The 23,684-nt window shown below is 43.1% G+C and overlaps 1 protein-coding gene and 1 pseudogene across 2 annotated transcripts in view; both read right to left on the bottom strand.

Moving 5' to 3' along the window:
- Positions 1-249: 249 nt before the first annotated feature.
- The window catches only part of b4galt4 (UDP-Gal:betaGlcNAc beta 1,4- galactosyltransferase, polypeptide 4), a 23,934-nt gene continuing 499 nt past the window's right edge, over positions 250-23,684 (bottom strand). The window contains exons 2-7 of the mRNA XM_083634279.1: positions 21,996-22,535; positions 6,441-6,673; positions 4,841-5,028; positions 4,552-4,674; positions 4,292-4,396; positions 250-2,836 (exon numbers count right to left, since the gene is read on the bottom strand). Of these exons, the coding sequence (XP_083490405.1) occupies positions 2,698-2,836; positions 4,292-4,396; positions 4,552-4,674; positions 4,841-5,028; positions 6,441-6,673; positions 21,996-22,260 (1,053 nt within the window). The 5' untranslated portion in view covers positions 22,261-22,535 and the 3' untranslated portion in view covers positions 250-2,697. The remainder of the gene's footprint in view (positions 2,837-4,291; positions 4,397-4,551; positions 4,675-4,840; positions 5,029-6,440; positions 6,674-21,995; positions 22,536-23,684) is intronic.
- Positions 9,194-11,668, bottom strand: LOC310785042 (unconventional myosin-Va pseudogene; annotated as a pseudogene). The gene has a single exon. The product of its transcript is annotated as an unconventional myosin-Va pseudogene (transcript).

Raw genomic sequence — 23,684 nt, forward strand, 5'->3', positions numbered from 1 at the left:
TAGTTAATATGGCACAGGTTCAAATGAAAGAAAAAAATCAATTGAAATATTTGTTGCTAAAATATTAGCACAAATTTTCTCGGTTGTGATGATCATACAAAATTGTATTATTAAGTTGTAGTTTACCTTGTGCAGTTCTAATATTTTCATATATAAACACAAATCTCACCCTACAGTAGGCAAACAAAAATACATAAATACATTCAATCTAGGGTGGAAATGTCACATTGAAATGAAGAGACCCTCAAGTCACAACATAAAGTACTTTATTCTGAATGCACTATATCCATAACAAGAGTTACGGATATATACTTGACTCAAGAGCTTCATAAAGGCTGTTCGGCACATTTATGAATATAGTACGCACCCTCAAATCAACCCTACGATCATTTACAAAAAAGAGAAAAAAAGGAAAACTTGTGGTTTGGAATAAATCAGTACTCATCAATGTAGTGTTAGATAAAGACAAAACATAGTTGTAACATACCAGCAGCCGTGCCACTTCAAAAAAATAAATTACCTAAAATAAATTCATTCATTTTACAAGTTTGATATGAGTGTATCAATCGATACACGTAAATCACTCCCCAAGCAGCATGCAATGAATTAGAAAAAAAGCAGATTTTTCTTTAAAGTGATAATCTCTTAAGATTTTCATGTAAATAATTGTCTGTGAAATCCTGATCATTCGCCGACTGAATTAACACAATGTTGATTGAGCCTATGGCCCATTGATGTATTGCAGCATTAATAAACTGGGTGTCTGTGGAGACACCCGAGAGGGTGGGTGGAGCTAACCCAGTAGACTCACTCTTCATGTTAATAGGTCCCCGACAACTCTTGTGTGAAGTAGGATAACAGGCTACTCTTTTTCCTGGTCTGTTAGCATTGCGGGTGGTTACTATGGCTGAACAAACTTCATTATGCAACACTGTTTAGATCTCATCCGCAATTATCGCTCATCGCCATAGGTGTTGTCAAAGAGAATGAAACTGAAATCTTCGTGATTATCACTTTAAATAAAATGTTCTTCACATATATTTGTAGTAAAGCAGCATTACATTATGATTGGTCTCAAATAATTATAATTATCATTTATTAAGAAATGCAGTATTCAAAGTATTCAAAAATAAAATAATCCCATAATCCATCACCTATTCATTCTTATTTATGTCTAAGGCATTATAAAAAGACGTGCACTGTAAGAAATCCCTTTTATCAAGAGTATATGCCTCACAAAATAGCTTTTCAAGACAAATTGCTTGTTCATCCTTGACCATTTTGAAGATGTTCTCAAACTCTAAGTAAACCCTTCTTTCAGTTAAGGTTCAAGCCTCAAATAGTTTGAAATTAAACTCTCCTTGCATTCAGCATCTTCTGAGGAGCCCAGCAATGGCCTTCATCAAGGATTTGCTTATTTTTCTTTCAGTAACATAATCTAGGCCAGTTCTAATGGTGAGTCCTGAGACTTGCAGTGCCCACCAAACCCCCAAATGCAGAAATGAGAACACACTTGTTGCCTCCCATAACTGTCATATTCCAAATAATATATTTTATTTGAATTTCACCTGACACCATCAGCCCTCCAGATCTTTTTATTATTATTATTGCTTATCAAAGTCCTTGAGTTTTCTTCACAGTCAAACAAGTGTCACAGGAAACAAAGGATCCATCCATGCTACACTGTAAATCTCTTAACGGCCTTAAGGCAATGATTTCTTATTCTTATACAGTACAGTAAGTCTGCAAACAAGACACATGTCTACAGATGGTATTATTGTCAGTGGCTGGTTGATATATTCAAATATAGCATTAAAATACCATATTTGGCTTAATGGAGATACGACTATATATAGACTGTAATGTTGATGACACAGGAATTAAATTTGAATCTACAGTTTTGCATGGATTACTGAAGAACTGATCCAGTGTCCTTTTCACATCAATTACCGTAACTAACACAGTGGCCAGTTAGTGACTAGCGCTCAAGTGTCAACAAAACATTTCCGCTAAGATGCCAAACAATCACCCCTCACACCGCCTCATCAGTCCAAGCAGCCTAGAACCAGACCCAAACATATTCTCTTTCGCTTACCAAATGCTATTGCATCTACTAATGTAGCACACAAAACACACACTGTCCATGAGTGACAAGTGCATGTATGATATACAAAATATATGTATGTTCCATAATGTAATATAACAATAAACCATGCCATGTGGAATGATTTAATCTTAGTTGGATGTTTAGGTTCTATTGTTTAGGAATGCATTCTAAACTTAGATACCAAGAATATGTTTTTGCTTCTTTGTTTGGTCATTACCACCAATCTTCGCTAGAAAATAAATAAATAAATACTTTGCCAGTTAATTTATATGGGCTATCCATATACTGTATTTATTGTTTGTGGATGCCCAAACATAATCAATAGGGAAACGCCTGGTAAAAATAAAGATGGCTGATATGCAAGTGGAGATGTGCGTGAGACCAATTTATTCAATGACTCTAGTTGGTAGCTGAGATTCATGTGAAAAAATAACCAAAATAATGTGCATGTGTGTTCATTAGGTTGTCTTGTGCACATGCAGTAGCTTTCCTGCACTCAACGGCCTATATATATATATATATATATATACAGTATATATATATATATATATATATACTGTACGTAACGGCAAGGCTCCCAGTTTGAAATCTCAGTTGACCTGTGGCTTCCCAATGTCTACAGTAACATTCACATAAAGAGGCAGCCTCTCTACTGACAAAGTCTTATACAAGCAGTTGTTGAGGCCATCCTTCCTCCATACTTGTGGGGTGCGTCCTAACAACCGCATCCTGTAAAAATATCAAAATGTGTCCATTGAATGAATACAATTTACAGCACAAATCAGTATACGAACATGCAATTTACCTACAGTATGTACTGTAGAAGCAAGCATACATGTATCTAAAACACATGGGGCCCTATCTTGGTACAGGCGCTATCCCTTTTTGCGCTTGCGCACCCGTTTGCGTGCCTTAATGCCTGCTTTATGCTATCGTCCCTGCAGGGACGATAGCAGTCCACAACACGCAACTGTCCAGGTGTTATGCCGAGTTTTGCCCCCCCGCCCGGCCGCCGCTAAACGAATCCCCACCTCATGGGAGCTTATTGTAATGATTTATACAGAAACATAACTGTTTAAAAATGATATAATTGTCTGGGTACCTCCCTGTTTTTTAAATTAAAATAGCCCCGAAATATGGTGGGGATGCAATTCTCGGCGGGGGTGCTGAACTGTTCACGGCACCTGCCGCAGGCGCAAATTGGAGGCGTGCCAAGTCATCTGCACCCCCAAAATGCCAGCGCAAATGGGATTTGGGCTTAAGCACCAGAATTATTCACAGGTGTGAATCAAACCAATCAGATTCCCGTCTCTCAATCACTGTAATACAGTTTGCAGGAGGCATGCAATATGCTGTAATTCTCTCCATGCGTAATTTGGATAGGCCTATCTCACAATCACACCATCACATCATACAGTATACCTGTTAAAAACATCTGCGATTTTTATGCAGTTTGGGTTCTTTTTTTGACTGGGAAATTGAATGTTTACAGCGGGGAAACGGCGGAGACAAGAGAAAAGATGGGAGGGTTTCGATTGGAGAGCTGCCGACTCGTGCCGAGGACAGAGAGATGGAGAGAGCTTGTCGACAGATCGTCTGTGGTGCCAACGACCCTCCGGGTTATGGGATAGGTGAAGGTGAATAGCCTATTGCAAGTAGGCTACAATGTCCAACAAGTTTTCTCAATTAATTTGCCATTAACCCCTCTTTGCGATGTGATACAAGTTTCTCAGTGAATTATAGTTGATTGCCTCACTGAATTATCTGCTAATACCCAATTTTAGCAGCAGAATTTGATGTCCTGGCGTGACACGACAGCTGCGTTAATGACATATCCAAAAGGAATTCCTCTGCGCTGCGCAGCGCGGAGATTATGGTGCGGTCTGGCGCAGCGGCGCATTTTTGCGCTTAAAAGGTGCTTTTCAAAGCTCTTAGCACAAAGTAATTGCACGCATGCTGACGATAGGAGAATGCCATCTGTGTCCCCACATTTAGCGCATTCATGCGCCACATGCCTGGTTTGGCATGGGGCATGCTTACCCCATGCATGTCCAGTACAAATGCGCTTGTGCACGCACCCAATTTGCATTGCGTGCAGCGTTAAACGAGTGCCAAACAAGCGCAAACGCAAAATTACCGCTTTTGCGACGATAGGGCCCATGATCCCTGTGTCTACTTACTGACCTGTCTTTGTTTACTTCATTGCCACTGTCACGTTTATGAAACACCATGGTGTAGCGAGCGATATCAGGAGGCGGCCTCAAGATCTTCATTTTCTGTAGTTCGACCCTGACAAAGACAGCAGAAGAACCACAATTATCAGTGAATGCATGCATGTTCACCACATCTGGGTATACAGGTAGAAATTATTTGCAAAGACTATCTGATCAAGTCTAATGGATATACAGTATATGGAATTACACTTCCAATGGTTTGGACCTCACCTGATGCGAAGGTCATCGTCCTCTCCACCCCAACCCCAGTAAGTGTTTGAAAATCCATTAACTTTATGAAAGTGGTCTTTGGTCATAGCTGTGACTCCTCCGAAGTAGCCTTTGTAACGCAGCCTAAGAGAGGAAATATATGACCATTAATGGTGGCAATGTGTTGAATACCAGCCTGCCATATTATGTGTATGCATGCAGTGTTGTCGTTTCACTGACTAGGGTAACATAGCTACACTGCGGAGTCAAGACTCACGGGGATTAGATTGACTCTTAGTCACACACTTACTTGTATCCTGTGGCATTCCGACCAACCACCAAGTGTTTGGGCTGCTTATCACAGACATATAAATTGTAATCGTTCTCAGGAACCAGGTCGACATCGTGGAAAATGAAGCATTCCCAGTTGTAGTCCTTTAGTGCCTCCAAATATCCAACATTCAGTAACTTGGCACGGTTAAACGTTGCATCACCAGCCTGTAAAAATAAACAATAAAATCACACTCTTCTACTTTCCATTATTAGCCAATTACTATCTCTCTAGGCTCTAGATAGCTTTTTACACCAATACCACAAACATTGGTGGCACCTTCAGACAATTTGATGGCGTCAGCGACCACTGTAGAGTTTTCTCCTGGCGCAGAAAAAGCCTTTGGTGCCACTTGTGGGCCAGTGAACCCGATCAATCAGCACTAAACTATGAAATTGGACCCTTGTCATTTGTTGTTTGTCGTCAACTGTTTTCCATGATTATGTCATATAAAATAGAGGTAGCTCTGTATATCATTAAGCATTTAACAAAATGAAGAACCTGGAAAAACACCACATTTGGATAAATATAGCGTTGGAAGACTGCATAGGAATTATGGGCTAATAATTCAGTCCTGACCATTATTTGTGAAATGACTTGGCTATTTAACTTTTGCTCAAAGTTGGGTAACATTTTTGTCTCACTTGCATCTCATTTTAAAGCAGTAGTTTCCCACACCTTGCTGAACACTGCTTGTTGCTTTGACTGGACTGCTTCTGCATAGCGACAGTCGGCACAACAGCGCACAGGAGCGCCAGCTGCTGGGTGGAGTAGTGCAAAGCCACCAAAAATGGAATGTGGGAATACCTCATAGACAACGGTTCTAAATCACATGCTCATCTCCAAAGTATAATTTTTCTGTTTTGGTGGATTGGGCTGCTCTCCAATGACACTTGGGCGCGGGCCAAAAAATACTGGCAGGGATTCAGTTATGTGCACTTCCGCAGGGCGGATGAGCGTGGCTCCTCCGGTTGAAGGACAGCCTCCCCACTCTCACTACGTCACCCTGGCCATGAAAAGGAAACATATCTAAGTATTTATGCTTTTGAACCTTTTTTCCAAGGCCAAATCATGCCAAGATTATTTTCATTATTTATCGGCGGTCGTTGCCACTTGTAATTTATTACAATTAGGCCACATGCCTATGAGCTATACAAACTGCAAAATTGAAAAACAGATTTTCTTCTTGTTTGATTATTGTATGCTTGCTTATACATTCAGAAGACTACTGTAGTTTTAATCTATTTTTTGTTCCTAGTTTAACAAAATGTCATCTTATTTGTGACCCTTGTCATGTCGCTAGAGCGTAGCACTTCACAGACGTGTTGAAAGCGGGGGGAAACGGCACAAAAGCTCAAGAGTTTCAGATCTTCTGAGCTTGAACTACCGTACTACTTCTACTACAATTAATAATAGTAGTAACAGTAAATGATCACAATAAATGATTATAACAGTCATTCTTAATAAACCAACAGAAAAACATCTGGATTTCAGCCCTACCGGCATGAACCTCAAATATCGTCTAATTTCATATGAAAGCATTGTGTGTTGTAATACTGTACAACGGATGGAAGTATACCTGCTGGATGACATAAATGGCGTAGTGTAGTTGCTGCCTCTGCAGAAAGGGGTGCAGGTGATGCAGGAAGTAGAGCAGGTGTTTCTCGCGGTTGCGGTGGGGGATGAGGATTGCGACGCTCTGCCTGGCTATGCAGTCTGTGGGCTGATACCGGCCTTCGGTCACTGCTCTGTTATCGCTCTCCACATCCTTCAGTGTCAGTGAGGGCTCGAACGACAGCTTCAGGGCTCCCTCTATAGAAACAAGAGTCAGCAAAGTCATCCATCAAAAAAAATACACACATGAATACTGTGTCTATTGTAACTATTCGAGTGATTGCACGATCTCACATGTAAATGTGGCTTTGGTGAATAACTGCAAAGTATTTCAACAAAGTCACTTCAACAAGACTGCCTTTAAAATTGTCAACACATTTTTCGGCAAACTCCAATTTGCGATTTCTATGGTGTTTCTAAATGCCTCTTGTGAGGGTATCGCATAGCATCCGTCACGTGTTGTGTCCGTGTGAAGCGGGTTGTAACTTTTTTCCGGCGGGCAGATGAAAAGTTAAGTTCTCGGAGAAGCGCTGCACGGCCTGCCGCAGCTCAGACAGCCCGGTGGAGATGGCGGGAGGAGCCTCGGTGTTCAGGAAATGTAGTTTCCATTCCAGGCGAACAGTACCGCTTTTGTCCACAGGTCCCACCACAATAAACACAAAGTGAAAGTTCCCAGTAGCTCCTTTAAAGAAAGGAACAATGCTGGAGCATTGGTTTATATATATACGATATATTTAAGGTGATTAGCGTAGCACAGGCATGCCCAAAAGTCCGGTCCGGGGGCCACTTGCGACCCGCGGACTGATTTTAACTGGCCCGTGGCTTGTCTCTTAAAATGTACTATACTAGATTTGAAGGCCACTACGCAGCCTTCAAATCTAGTTTGGTGGGACTCTGGCCCTGTGTTGTGTGTGCACGGCGGAGTCCTGCACGGGTCCAATTTTGCAAAGCCGTGCCCGCCCAGACCCGTCAATATAATGGCCGCCTCATTACCCGCGATTATCTCAAAAATCTAAAGTGGCCCCACCCAGACCCGTTAATATAAGACCCGCACCCCGACCCATGTGTGTGATTTTATGATCGCTGTTCCGCTGACAGAAATGCACTTTTACAACGTCCAACTTCAACTAATGTTAACTTTTCCACCGGGACTTGCACTTTCCCCATTGTTGTTATGGAAACCAGATAGCGTCTCGTTGTCTCCAGTCTAACACGTTGACTCCGCGGCTGTTTTGAATTGTGTAGTCCGTAGCATCAAACAATGCAGTATGGATAAGTTGAAACATGTCAGTTTAGTTATGTAGAAAAACAAAGCGTAAAACTGTATGACAGGGGAAAGTAGCCTACTGCAAATCTCTCATCTTTCCTCTGTCTGCCGAACCAGTACAGACTGACTTCCGCCAACAACACACACAGCGCCCATGTCATGTACCAAATTACCGTAAGTGACTGTGAATTCAGTCTGAGCTCAACACAAAAACATGGCTCTACGTTCTCAAGCACTGCCCGCCCGTGTTTAGTTCATTTTTACCCGTGCCCGTACCCATGACTTTATAGTAGTATATTACCCATTACACAAGCTTTTTGCGGATACCCGACCCATTGCAGGACTCTGGTGTAAGGTCTGTGTGTGTTTTTGGCATAACAGCCAGACCCAAAACCACATAAAAGCCTGATGTAAAACCACGTAACAGCCTGACCTAAAACCACGTAAAAGCCAGATGTAAAACCATGTAAGAGCCGGACATAAACCACGTAAGAGACAGATGTAAAACCACGTAAGAGCCAGACGTAAAACCACGTAACACAGCCTGACGTAAGCCTGACGTAAAAACCACGTAAGAGCCAGATGTAAAACCACATAAGAGCCAGACGTAAAACCACGTAAGAGCCAGACGTAAAACCACGTAAGAGCCAGACGTAAAACTACATAACAGCCTGACGTAAAACCACATAACAGCCTGACGTAAAACCACGTAAGAGCCAGACGTAAAACTACGTAGCAGCCTGACGTAAAACCACGTAAGAGCCAGACGTAAAACTATGTAACAGCCTGACGTAAAACCACGTAACAGCCTGAACGTAAAACCACGTAAGAGCCAGACGTAAAACTACGTAACAGCCTGACGTAAAACCACGTAAGAGCCAGACGTAAAACTACGTAGCAGCCTGACGTAAAACCACGTAAGAGCCAGACGTAAAACTACTGTATGTAACAGCCTGACGTAAAACCACGTAACAGCCTGAACGTAAAACCACCTAAGAGCCAGACGTAAAACCATGTAAGAGCCAACATAAAACCACGTAAGAGCCAGACGTAAAACCACATACATAAGAGCCAGACGTAAAACCACCTAAGAACCAGATGTAAAACCAACTAAGAGCCAGACGTAAAACCACGTAAGAGCCAGACCTAAAAACCACATAACAGCCTGGGCCCGAGCCACGTGGTATTGCCCGGCTGATGTCACAAAAGTGACGGTTGGTTGATCAAGCAAGTTCACTTTGTTTTTTTCTTCCGTTCACCGAACGATGACATCACTATCATACAGTCTGTGTTAGCCAGCTGTTAGTTAACCTGTCGGCTTGTAGGCTGGTTTCTGTCTCGTGTTTTCGGGCCGCACACATAGGGAGTGACGTCACTGCCAGGAATCATGGGAAATTCTTTATTCCCAATAATAAATAGAATACATGGATGAGCGTAAGCTCCTTATCATCTTACATATAAACCAATGCTCCATATGAGAATAGAAAGGAAGTGGGAAATAAAGGCAAATCTGGCGCTACTGCTGCCTTGGTCCGCCACAGAAGGCAGCGGGCCTGGTGGCCCCGCACATATCTCTGTATGGTGATGGCCGATTCCATCATCCTCAGGTACTTCTTGCGGGCAAGCCAGCAGCGGGTCATCTTCTGGATGTGAACACAAGCCATACAACGCTTGTCAGAACGCAGCTTCTCCAGGTACGCCACCTGTCCAGCCCTGAAGAAGATCTTGTTTTTGCCAAACTGATACTTTTCCTGGTCCTTGATCAGTTTTTCCAAGACATTTTTGCAGGTCTGTTTTCTGTCAGGAAGCACATCCTTTTGCTTCATCAGGACCCAGTAACGACAAAAAAATTCTTGATAGGTCCATCTAGAGGGGAAGCCTGCGGCTGAGATCCGGAGAGTTTCGAGGATGCCACAGGCCCGTAGCTGCTGCATTGTCCTCACAGGGTCCATGGTGAACTGAGTTTTCAGGTCGTTCGGGTTGATGCAGCGAACGTAATGAGGAGTCGTAGCGTTCAGAGTCTCCATCAGTAGATGGAGAGATTGTCGAAACTGCAGTCCAACAGTCTTTTTGTTATCCCTCTGAGCCTGACCAGGCCACAACTTGATGGATTTACTGCTAGTAGAGCTTGTGGCCTTCTCATCCTCCTGGAACAGCTTCAGCAGCAAGTCGAACTTGCTTATCTTCAGCACATTGATCTGCTCCTCATCAACCGTGTCCTTATTCTTCTCCAGGAAACCCTCACATTGGTACTCCACCTTGTCTGCAAAGTGGTGGACAATGAAAGCTCTGTTGGACAACCTGGGTTTATCAAAGTGAGTGTTGTGCTTCAGCAGCGTGTTGTACATTTTCTGGGCCCATGTGTCATCAGAGCCTTTGGGCATTTTGCACTCCTCATCCAGAAGGTCCAGGATGCCCAGCTTGGCCTCAATCAGATTGATGCATGGCTGGTTGTCGTAGAAGTCGATCAGTGTCCAGGGGATCTGCTCTCTCATGTACTCCTCTTGCTCCAGTTTGAACACATGCAAATTGAACTGGTGCTGGAGCTTCTCATTGGCGTAATTGATACAAAACTGCTCAAAACTGTTGACATCAAACGTTTCAAACCCGTAAATGTCGAGCACACCGATGAAGGAATGCTGCTTAGCTGCGGATTTCAAGGCCTTGTTAATGCAACCAACAGTCCAACTGAAGACCTTGCCATAGATGTGCTTGGCTAAGGCATCTCGGCCATTGACTGCGTTCACTTTTGAGAGAGACTTAACATAGGTTTCTGTGGCCGTTTTGAGCTTCCTGTGGCATAAACAGTGCACCATTTTCTCATATGGCACCCCCATCAACTCACAGAACACCATCAGGTGGCTGTTGTTTGGCAAGATGCTGCTTCTGTCTGCCGATTGATATTTCACCTCCACATTGCTAAGATGAAGAATAGCTGCCAGAATTTGGAAAAGTGCCATTTGATCACTTTCACCGATTCGTAATAATGACAAAGCCCTCCTGGTGTCACACATCTCTTTGGCGTCTTCCACTCCATGGATGACGGAGCTCTGACCCTGGTTAGTACAGTGGAAGTCATCGGCGCAACCTAACTTGAAGGCTTTGAACTCTGGTAAATGTGAAGAGGCACATAACTGGTAGAATATATGATAGTTCCTTTCTCCATGAGCCTGAAACACAACTCTAGATTTTTCCAGTAGGTAGGTTCTCATGTTACCCCCGATTACATGATGCTTCTTGTCAAAACCAATCTCGATGTACTTGCCAAAGCGGCTGCTGTTGTCGTTCCTTGTCGTCTTGGCATTCCCTAGAGCCTCCATGATGGGGCTGGAGGCCAGCACCCTCTGCTCCACATTTGCCTTACCAGACGAGCCGCTGACTGTAGCAAAGTAACGCATAGCGTACTTAGCAGACACAGTTTTGCCGGCTCCCGAGTCACCACTCACTATGATGGACTGGTTTCTTTCATCTCTGGCCATTTGTTTGAGTGCTTCCTCTGCTACAGCAAATATATGGGGGTCCATGTCGCCCATGTTCTGGCCACTATAGGCAGTGATGACGTCAGCTTCATAGATAGGCAGGCTCTCATAAGGATTGATGGCAACCAGGACAGTACCACAGTATGTGTAAATTAACTTGGAGTCGATAAAGCGCACTTTGAGATTGTGTAGGACATCCGGCTCGTGCAGGTAGCTGAGAGCGGTGAGGTCATTTTCCCCCACCAAGATGTGGGGATTTCTTAGCGGTGGCAGACTGGTAATTAGGGGATCAACTTTGTGTTCCACGTGCGTGCCATTCTCCAGCTGCAGAGACAACACTCGGTCCCCAGGAGTGAAGTCTTTGGTAAGTACTGCTGACTTCCACACCTCAGTTGCATCTGGGAGCCATACAGAGGCATACTTGGAGTACAGTTCACTGGCTGCCATGTCGCTTTATGTTGTTGCAACAGGTTCAAGCTTTATTGGCTGGGCTATGAGCAAAAGTTGTCCAATTTATAACCTCAGCAGGGGATGATTTCTGACATCACTGATGATGTCACACAATGTCTACAACATCAGTCTTTCACAAATTACTTGCGCACAGAGCCATTGCCACATCATCAGTAATGTATAAATTCTCTCTCTACTTACTGTACCTACAGAGCCATTGTGATATCATCAGTGATTTTTATCACTCACTGATTGCATCACTGATGACATTAATCACTGATGACATCATCACCGATGACATCACAATTGCATGAGTGACATCACTGATCACATCATAATTGCTCAAGTGTGAACGTAGAATATACACACCCCCGACATCATTGGCGACCTGGCCACATCCTTTCGGCGATCTCTGATGTCATCAGTGAGTGATGTCTTCAGTGATGACACTCGAGCAATTGTGATGTCATCATCTGTGATTACCGTAAAACTTCAAATAAAAGCAGAGTCCCAGAGACGCCGGCCGGGTCTGTCTACATGTTTGGGTAAATAAACGCCGGTCTCAATTAGACACCGGGTATTTTTTAAATTATGGTGTTTTTGTGTTGCGCTCAGACTGAATTCACAGTCACTTACGGTAATGATGTGGGCAGTGTGTGTGTGTTGTTGACTTCTGGTTTGGTAGAAGCAAGTGAGATTCGAGTAGGCTACTTTCTCTCCCCCTGTAAACAGTTTTACGCTTTGTTTCTACATAACCGACATGTTTCAAGTAGGCTACCGGTATGCATACTGCATTGTTTGATGCTACGGACTGCACAACAGCGATCATAAAGGCAGTATGGATTATACCAGACATGTATTTGAAATATTTGGTAAGTCTCCTTGTTGCACAAGAAACACTATGTCTAGAAGTGTTGACCAGCTGGTTACTGAGCTAACGTTAGCTGCTCCTAAATGCTAATGTTAGGTACTCGCTAGCTAATCAAACTGCTGTTTTCCAGTGAAACACAAACAACTGAATGTGAGCAGTAGGCTAATGTTACTTGTTTGAAATATGGCTGTTTGGCAGCTGCATGCGTGAAACACTGAAAAACACACCAAATAGCAGGTGGCACGGTCAAACCATATCTCTATACTGTATTTTTTATCCAAATACTATTCATACTGGTTTAAATAATTTGATACCATTTCCAATCTTTGCTGAGCAAGAATTTTTTGCAAAAATAATTAAATGCGGGTCCCAAATAGACGCCAGTCCCAAATAGACACTGGGTCTCACTACACATTTTGGTAAATAAACGCCTGGGCTACTATTTGAAGTTTTAAGGGCAGTTTATATATAGTACAGTGATTTATGGTGGTTGATAATCATATTCCATCGGTGGAAATGATATAATGTTTATACTTCCAGCAACGGGCGACATGGCATCTTTGCGATGATGGTTGCGCCCATCGCCAAGACTTCATTTAATTTGGATTCAACTTTGACCCCAACGCTGGCTCAAGAAAGTACTGCTAGCTCTTGTTTTTCTACCCCCATGTCTTGAGAGACAATGAAAATGAAGCAAATGAAATGAAACTGCACCTCTGTGATGTGTTCCATCGCCTAGTATTTATACTTTTATGAACGACAGCGTCCAAAATCAGCATCCAGCGATAATGGAATGTAACGTGACGTTCAGCGATGCTTGTTGGGTGATCATAAAATGCTTCTTCTAATGGCTTTCCGGTAGACTGGATGCCTGGCAGCACATTGCTGCCTCTCACAGTTGGATGGTCCAATCTAGACCTGGTTCTTCTTCTTTCAAGTTTCCGGTGTTTCTCACACATCCTCAGTCTTGGCTGTTGCTCCTCGTGTTGTTCTGCTCCTCATCCCTCCAACGTGCCTTCACCTTCGTTAAAGGGTTCTCCGTTAATAGAGACTTCAGCCCAGGGTCCATCGTCTGGTTCCAAAAACCTTCCCTCGACTCTGCCTGGTCTCCTCTGCCGGCCTCCCATCTGTCTGGAGTCTAAACTGCCCTTTACGGTATGTCAGTGATGATGTCATCAGTGATGTCACTCAAGAACTGTGATGTCATTGGTGATGATGTATCAGTGATTAAGTCATCAGCAATGCCACTCGAGCAATTGCGATGTCATCGGTGATGATGTCATCGATGCCCAATGCCCATGGGCAGCAACCCGTTGCGGAGATAAATGGATTCGGACATAGAGGACAGACCGTTTCCTTCATTTTATAGAATGTTCGTCCTCTGCATTATGATGTCACAATAGGCATAGGGTATATAATGGGAACTTGGTTGAGTTCTTCTGATTTTGTTTAGTTGCTTACCTGTCAACACTTTCGCAATGAGTTCTCATAAGAAAAATACCGGGCGAAGAAAACGGAAGAGAAATGGTCAGCTGAAATCTCCAGAAGCCCTGAGCGACAAGGGGGAGAGGGCGAACACACGGTTGCAGGCTTGTGGTGTCGCTCAAATGATGGCTGCACCCACTCAGTCAGGCTCACTTCTCACCATTCCAGTTGCAGGAGAAGTAGAAGCACCAAGGTTCTCCAAACTTTGTGGTGAGACCTTCGAGGGTTGTCTTGCCCCGGGACAAACCAAGGAAGAAGCATGGTCCCATCAAAGTGGGGACCCGCCACTTTCAGACACAGCCACAGGTGTCACGGAGTCCTGCATGGAGGCGTTTTTCTCTCCAGGACCTCTCAGTTTTGTGTGCAGTGGTTCTGATGGCTGGTACCCCACAGTTCCATGGCTTAAAGGATCATGGAGGGTGGGAATGGAACCTGAGAGCCAGGGCGAGATTCGCTGGTTATACCTGGACCTGTAGTCCTTCATCATTTTTCTCTCATCCCCCCCCCGGATTTTCCCCAGTTGTTGCTCTACCCCCTCTGCCGATCTGGGGAGAGTTGTAGACTAGCACATGCGTCCCTCGATACGTAGGCTTCCTTGGAGATTTCTGGACATGTATTCATCCTCAGCTACTGTGACATATTTTGAACGTCACCAGTAGAATCAGCAGGAAAAATGAAAAAACGGAAAACTTTTTCCCATTTTGTTTTTTCCATGTAAAACCATTGAAATTTGGTTACTTGAGTACCCTGATCTGGTCTATAAATTTTTTTTGTCTTTTTTTTTAAACATTTTTAACACTGAATGTTGGTGAAATTATCTCTGTCTCAAGCTGGGAATATGCTTGACGTTTGGCCCGGCCGCACGGAAATGATAGACACGGGATCCTGACGAGGAAACGTGTGGAGCTTTTATACTCGGGTGGGTTTCTGCTCGCGGAAGTGAGCCGGAGTCTTGAAAACTCCACTTTGTCCGCCCAGCCACGTCCGCGTAGTTACAAAATTCGGGGTGTGCACGGTCAGGCGAAAACCATCCGCACAGGAGCCTTGCAGAGGAGCGTGTATGCTGATTTGACGTCACTTTTCCGGACGGACACTCGCGGTCCTCGCCGATGCGGGAAGCATAATTCCAGCTTAAACCTGTTGGCACAGGAAAAGATTTGAAAAATTCAATCTACGGTAATCTAAAATTTCAGTCTAAACAGGTTGAAAACTGCGACGCTTAATATTGTTTGGCGACTCCTTACATTTTTCTGTATGCGGCCCACAACCAAAAAGGTTTGGCCACCCCTGATTATGGCCACTAGGGGTCGAGGCGTCTAATACGAGGGTCTGTCTGTCCCCGCAAAAGAGAACAAAATAAAGAGCAGTGGTTGCCTTGTTGCAGAAAAAAGTGGCCAGGTTGCCGATATCATACGTGGCCACTAGGCCAGTTTGCCGATGAATTCACTGATGACATCTTCACCGATGAGATCACAAAGTGGCCAGGTTGCCGCTCATGTCATACGTAGCCACTAGGGACCGAGTGACCAGGTCCCCGATGATGTCAGAAATCACTGACACCAGTGGTTATATGTGAGTGAGACCACCCAGAGGCTTCCAGGCTACAGCAGACAGCTGATATGTGAGTGCCCGCATCCTCTTAGACAAATCAGCCTCATTCATTGTTGTCCATTCATGTTACAATAGTCGGTATATTAGTGCTAAAATCCCCCTAGACACAAGTTTGATTGAAAAGCTGACATGGTAATAGTGGGAAGACGACAGAGAATGTGATCGGGCTTGACGCTGTTAAGAGATGTATCTGAAGCAAAGATGGATGAAATAGTGTGGGATGCATTTAAGCAAACTCAGACAGTGTCTGGGTAAGAAGAGGAAGAATATTCCCCAACTGTGAGAGGCAGCAATGTGCCGCAAGTCATCCAGTCTGCCAGAAAGCCATAAGAAGAAGAAGTCAAGTGGGAGGACCAGGACAGAATGTAGGGAAACAGTGGATTGATAAATCCAGGAGGTGGTAATGCAACATAAAGTCTGCCAACTGCTATAAAACACCAAAGAAGAAGAAGAAGAAGGGAAGTCGACTTAGTCGAGTGATGGGGATCTTGGGAGGAGATTTTAGGGCAACAGTGGATGGATAAATCCAGAAGGAGGCGGTAATGCAACATAAAGGATGCCAACTGCCATAAAACACCAAAGAAGAAGGGAAGTCGAGTGATGGGGATATTGGCAGGAAATTGTAGGGAAACAGTGGATGGATAAATCCAGAAGGAGGCGGTAATGCAACATAAAGGATGCCAACTGCCATAAAACACTACAGAAGAATAGCCCACCCAATAAAGCCTGAACCTGAGGCAACAACATAGTGCATGGACATAGAGCTACGCCCCTGCAGTTATTAGACTGTCTTGTTTTATTTGAATTATTTTTATTCTCTATGTACATTCTCTATGTATGTTCTCTATTGGTGGGAGGAAAACAAGCGTCATTTCCATGACTGATGGTGTTCTCCCTTCTTTTGAACACATGGGCAGTGTGCGTAGGCGCGTGGTCATGAGAAGGTGTTTTGGGGTGAGTTATGCATTCATTCATTCAGTAAGGAATGGTCAGTCAGGAATGGATAACTGATATGATGCCATCGGTGATGATGTCATCAGCCTGGCTGAGGCTATATAAATTAATTGATTATGTCATCAGTCTGAGGCTATATAAGTGATGGGAGTATAAGACTTATACTGACGTCATCACCGATGATCATCACATATGATGACCTCATCACCGATGGCATCATATCAGTATCACTTATACTATAAGTAGGGGGAATGGAACATTGAGGAGGGGGCCGACCGCCGAGTCTGGAATTTGTGTAATATTCTGTGAGAGGCAGCAATGTGGCACAAGCCATCCAGTCAAAGCCACTAGAAGAAGAAGTAGGGAGAATCAGTCTGAGGCTATATAAGTGGTGGGGTTGCTAACTTGCTACCTGATGCACGTAAGCGGTGCAGCCAGACAGAAGGACACACAAAGTCACTTATAGAAGCGGCTGCACCGCTGCCTTTGTATTAAGCGGTGCAGCCGTTTCTATAACTGACTGTGTGTCCGTTGTACGTCCGTTATGGAACAGGATGTTCGTCTGTCACACAATCCATCAACTGAGCATCTAAACGCCTTTGACTGATGAGGTCATAAGTCATTGGTGGCTAGAGCAATGACGTCATTGTCATCATTGTCGAGTGGTGGCCAGTGGTGACTGATGATGTCATATTAGTAAACAAACACAATCCATCAACTCGGATGATGTCTCACTGAAGATGTCATAGACATTGTGACATCATGAGGTCTGACATCATCAGTGCTTTAGCATAAGCTGATGTCACCCACCAGATGACATCACTGATGACACTTACTGATGACATCTTCACCGATGACATCACAATTGCTCAGTGTAAGTGATTTGTGACAATTGGCTCTGTGCATGATCGTTGTCATAGACGCTAATGCCAGCACAATTACATTACATTAGATTACATTACGTCATTTAGCAGACGCTTTTATCCAAAGCGACTTACAATAGTACATTTTGTCAACAGTAGTAGTGAAAGCTTTTCATGTAGACATCAACCTATTCTCGTTTGCCAGACTATCTCCATTTCGTGCTGTACCTGTGCAGGAGTCTGACTGCTCTTACTCTCACTCTGGTCTAGTGTGGAAAAAGGCTCTGTTATCTTTACAACCATCCACCGAAAGTACCAAGCAGGCTTGCTTTATTGCACAATTCAAATCTTTGCCAAAACTTGCCATTTTCAGGTTGGCCAGTCGGTCGAAGCCAATACGCCTATTTCAAATCCCACCCAAATCAGCCATTTTGTGTCGAAAAGGCAGGAAGTAAAGCAGATTCAAGCAAGACATTAGCTCCGGGACAACCAGCTGTCCCTGCAGGGGAGGAACAGCAAACAGGACCTTTGCACCTGTGTTTACATCCTGCCTTTTAGACACAAAATGGCTGATTTGGGTGGAATGTGAAATAGGCTAATGGCAGAGCTTGCAGGGAGCGGAAAGGGATTTTCGTCCGCTGCCGACTGAAATGGTCGGCACCAATGGCAGAGCTTAGACTAGAAGCCTACTTCCAGGCAGTCAGACTAATGCTGCCTTCCAGACACCTGGGATGTGGGTGTTTCCCAGTGGAAAAGTCCCACCCCCCACCTTCAAAGCATTCCAGAGAACAAAGGCAAAACGCAAGCAAGATAGAAAAAGAGTAGAGTCCGCTCTCTGCTGAACAAGATGTCTCCCAGACGGATAGATTTATTCAGGGGCGTCATGCAAGCCAAAAATCTGAGGGGGCGAACTCTGTCGCCGCCCTCTGGGCGGCAAAAAATTTGGGGGGTTGGAAGCCAGATTTAGAGGAATATCTCATTTTAAATTAACAGACTGAGCAGGTGTAACCATAAGGCTATTTTCCAAACTGCTCAGCCTCCTGGAAAGATCCATAATCACCAGACTAAGTACATTGCCACTGCCCAGGCTCAATGGACTTGACAAAAAAGGGAGACCACATGTTTCAAAGCAATGTAACACAATGTTTATTTTGGCTGGTATTGCCTTTTCAGAAGGTAGAAATCTTTCCTCTAGAGCAGGGGTTCCCAACCTTTTTTGTGCCAAGGACTGGTAGATACATGGGAAAAAAAAGTCGCGGACCGGTTGTCAATTCTAATGGTTTTAGTTATATATATAGTTATATATTTACTCACCAGGTGGCGACAAAGGGTAAATAACAGCCTTTTGTGTTGTACTGTATGTAGCCTATACAGTATTTATGTTTTTGTTTTAACTACAAACATACATAAACGTAAACTTGAAACTATGTTTCAACTACCATACACAGCCTATAATAATATAGCCTATGTTTATTAACAAAAAAAAAAAAAAAAAAAAAAAAATTTTTTTTTTTTTTACCTCTCAAAAATCTGAGGGGGCAATTGCCCCCTCAGTTACAATGGGCATGACGCTTCTGGATTTATTGATTGACGTTTCGGTCTTTGATTGACCGAAACGTCAATCAACCGATCGCGGCATCAAACACATATATGCTCATGTTTTTGTATCTGTTGGGGAGCTATTTCATACTAATTTTACAAGATTTATGGGGGTGGGGGGGCAGCGGTCTATATGTTCCCAGAGGGGCGGCTCACTCTTCCACACTTTGAAAACCCCTGGTTTATACTGTAGGTCCTACAGTATAAAGTAAACCATTATATTCAGATGATCTGTCGCTATTGTATTTTATATACCCCCTTTCTGTAATTACCTTGTACTTGACACATAGGCTTACTTGACTTCCTTGGCATTGTCTGAAATTGCTGCTGTGGCACCTGCATTTTCCCACAGGGCTCACAATAAAGTGCTATGGAGTCATTTGGGTGTTCCCAACCTTTTTTGGCTCGTAACCGCACTATGAGGCCATTTACACCTGGCAGTAACATGCGTTTTCTGTGAACAGACTGTGATCGGATAGTGCTTGACCACTTGAAAGTACAGGTGTAAACGCCCCCAAGACACAATGAAGATGGATTGCGATCTGATCGGCCAAACCACCTAGTCAGGGACGCATTGTGACCACAATGAACAAGTGTAAATGCAATGTGCCCTCTCAATCCACATACAGCACCCATTTTGGGTGATCAGATTGCAATCGGATCACCCAAAATGAATGCTAACGCCAGGTGTAAATGAAATCAGGCTAATGTGGTCAAGCATTATCCAATTGCAATCTGATCACAGAAAACGCATGTTAGTGCCAGGTGTAAATGGCCCCTTTGATGTCACAAAACTCTAGTGACCACAGACATTTAAAACATAGACTTTTGTTGTTGTTGCTAAAATTAATTTGTTTTCAATCATGTACGGTAATAGTTTGTTAATACAGTACTATGTTGCAAGTAAATGTTAAATTTAGACCACATTTAGGATATTTCATGTATATTATTGCAGATGGCAGAATAGCCAGGACGAGCCACAGATTAGTGCACAATCTGAGGATTTAATTTTCCAAGGGCAGGATTTTTTCCCCCTTTTTTTGGGGTGGGGGGGTGGGGAAATGTTGTATTGATTTGATTTAAACATTTTAACATAACAAAGGAAGAAAAACATAACCACAAACATCTACAAAAAACACACACCTCCGCAGAGGACCAACCTTCCCCCCCCACCCACAAATATAATTGGCTCACAATACCATTATGTGCCCATCAGCATGTACAAAACTCAACCCACATAGAACCCATTTTGAACAGATCAAATCGACCGAGGGCAGGATAATTTGTATATACAGGTCAGCTTGTACAAGGCTGCAAATTAATTCTGAACAATGACAGGCCTACAGCTGAGTTCCTGTAGCAGCATATCACTGAACAGGCCACCTCCCCACTGAAGAAAGACTTTTCTATTCATAAGGGGGATCACACATTATGGCTCTGTCCAGTTGTATTAAATTGTGTGTGGGTGTTTTTATTATAATACTAATTATTATTTGTATTAGGGGTGCTCCAAAAAATCGATTCTTGAAAGGATCGCGATTCTTAATGCCACGATTCCTGGATTGATTCCAAACTCCCAAGAATCGATTCTTCTTCGTATTATAAAAAAAATAAAAAAAATAAATAATAATAATTCACAGTGCACCTGAACGCAACATGCAAGATACCGGCTGAATAAGTGTCCAAATGTTCATGTCATTTGTGTACTGTACTGCCACGGTGCCACCACCTCTTGCACTTAAGAACTTTGGTTAATGTATTCCCCCCAAAATCTATAAATCCTTCTCAAAGTCTACAGATCCCCCCAGCCTATAAATCCATCTTATCTGAAGAACATAAGGGGGGAATTCCCCCCTAGTTTGCAAAATGAATTTAGGCCCTGACTGTAATACTTCAGAAGTTGAATTTGAAGTTCAGCATTAATACATTTGTCATTTTTTGTCTTAGATACCTTTGTGTGTTATTGCAATATAAAACTACATAATTGAGAATCGATTCTAGATTCTGGAATTGAGAATCGTTGGAATCCAGAATTGATACTGGAATCGGATCGTGACCCCAGGAATCGGAATCGGATCGGATCGTGGCTTAGCCGGATCGGAGCACCCCTAATTTGTATTGATCAATTTCTAGACATTTCAGGCGACCCCATTTGAATTCCATGCGACGCCACTTGGGTTCCCGACCCCAAGGTTCAGGAAGCCTGTGCTATGCTATCTTATCTGTGCTATGCTATCTTATCTGTGCTATCTTATCTGTGCTATGCTATCTTATCTTATGATGTACAAAGAAACATTCTGATTCAGCCAGGTGGCATCACAAGTAACCTGTATTTTCACTCTGCGTGCAGTACAAACAGCAGTAGAGCTCTCACTGCTACTTAGCTTAGCGCTACATTGGCAGTCTATGGAATAGCTGCCGTGCATTGCGCATGCGCTGTACTGATGACTGCACACAGCGCATGCGCCTCATGGCAAACGAGGAAGTAACTTCGATTACACTGTACTCTGTTACTTTGGTTACTCTTTGTTAGTTATCGGTGTGTGGATTTACTACGAAAATGACAGTTTGATGTAACTTTGGATTATTATTTAATCGCGTGGTGAACTGAGTACACAAGTCACAACATGTACAAGTGAGTGTTTCTGGCGCTGTTGGAATGTGTATTTTTGGCGACTGAACGGGAGTAGGCAGCTGTTCCATAGTCGGCCATTGTAGCGCTAAGCTAAGTAACAGTGAGAGCTCTACCGCTGTTTGTACTGCATGCAGAGTGAAAAGAAAGGCATCTAATCTAGTTTTGATATCAGCAATATGACAAATGGCCGTAACTCTCAAAATGTTGGTGTATCCCTTTAAGTTATTTGTGAGAAGATAATAAAACTTGCACGCACGTGCACACACAAAACTTGTGAGAACTCCATGCACTGTGGTGTATACTTACGGAGCAGTGGTGACTCCTGAGGGCACTGAAGTTTTGGTGGCAGAGTATTTAAGAGATCTGCTGCTGCTGGTCTCCAAGAGTTCAGTTCATCCCTCAGATTCTCTCCTTTGCTAAGAGTTTGTGCGGTCGTGGAAGAAAGCTGAACAGATTTCTCTGTTTCCCCTGTATAAGTAGCAATCCATGCCAGCACTGAGAGACAGAGAAGGAGCAGCACAAAATACTTCCCTCGCCGGAAAAGCTTGCACAGGGAAGGACAGAAACCCATGACTGTGTGATTGTGTTGATGGCAAAATGGCAATAAAGGAATCCGTTAGTTATGGATTATGATATTTCTTCTGTGCAGGACATTGCAGTAAAAACACAGACGGCCACAGGTCCTCTGAGCAGTCATCCAATGGTGACGAGACATGCTGTGGAGCTTCAGATCTACATTATCATTGCGGGGTGAGGGAGACTTTATTGCTGAAAATCCATCGCTGAACCATCAAAATCCAGTTTCAGGGGAATGATGAGGAGGCAAAAACTTGATTTCTCTGACCGCTGTAATTGGATTTAGAGAGAAAATATGTTACCGTTGGCAGTATACATACTTGCATCACAACCACACTGCTTCTACGATGACTCCACAAGGGCATTCATGCAATACTACACCCTAACAGGGCAATTTCTAGTGTCAAAGAAATAGATCCGGTGCTTTTCAGATAATGAGGAACAAGGAAGCAAGCAGGCAAAATGTCTCTTTGTGTTTTGACACAGTTCCAAGCTATTTATTATGTTACACACTAGGGTATCTAAAGGGTTCCTGGATAGTAATGTTACACTGTAACAGTATATACCTACCTTTGTATGTGCTTTAGGTTCATGTATCATATTGCCACGCTGCATTGTTTAACTTTTCTACTCACTTGCATCAATCATTTCTCAAATATCCACCAATAAACTGAACCCCCATAGATTCTTGTTATCACATTGGGCAGTGCAAGTTAATATTTGTGCAAAAAACATTTCTGAATATAAACCGGCAAACCAAGACTAGTTTCTGTCAACAAGAGACAGAATTTGAAGCCACTCAATTAATTAAAAAGAAAAATACAAAAATACAAGTAAAAATTATACTAATAATAGTCATATAAATTATTATATCCACTAGTACTACTCAATGCCAGTCCTGGCTGTTATTTCTAACTGTAAAACTTTGCATTGATTTGCCTTCTCCATCATCCTGTCTGAGTTATTGGGACTAACTATGGTTAGACATGATTTATTTTCGCGTCCGGATGGTGTCGTGAACGAACATGTTTCCCAGATATTCTTGCTTCTCCTCATGTGCGCGCTCCCGTGTAAAGTCAGAAGGCGCGGCCATGGCAACACGTCATCCAGGCTTGTGCACTGATACAAAGGAAACGTTGTTCAAAAGGTCCCTTTTTCGACACTAAAAAGGTAGTTGGAATTGATTTAATTTCCAAAATAAGTGGACATTTTGGCCCATTCAAATACCATGTTATGTCAATTAAAGTGTACTGTGTTAATGATATTAGAGGTGAAAAGACACAGATAAACGGTTTTAAAAAGCTCTTATTGCTGATGAGAGAAAAAAGAAAACCCGTAAAAAATCAAGAGCGAGTCTTTGCATTATAGACTATTACTTTGCCATAACGTTATAGTTTAATGGTTTGTTAATACCTTCCT

Source organism: Poromitra crassiceps (genome assembly GCF_964638095.1).
Source record: "Poromitra crassiceps genome assembly, chromosome: 1".
Taxonomy (NCBI): domain Eukaryota; kingdom Metazoa; phylum Chordata; class Actinopteri; order Beryciformes; family Melamphaidae; genus Poromitra; species Poromitra crassiceps.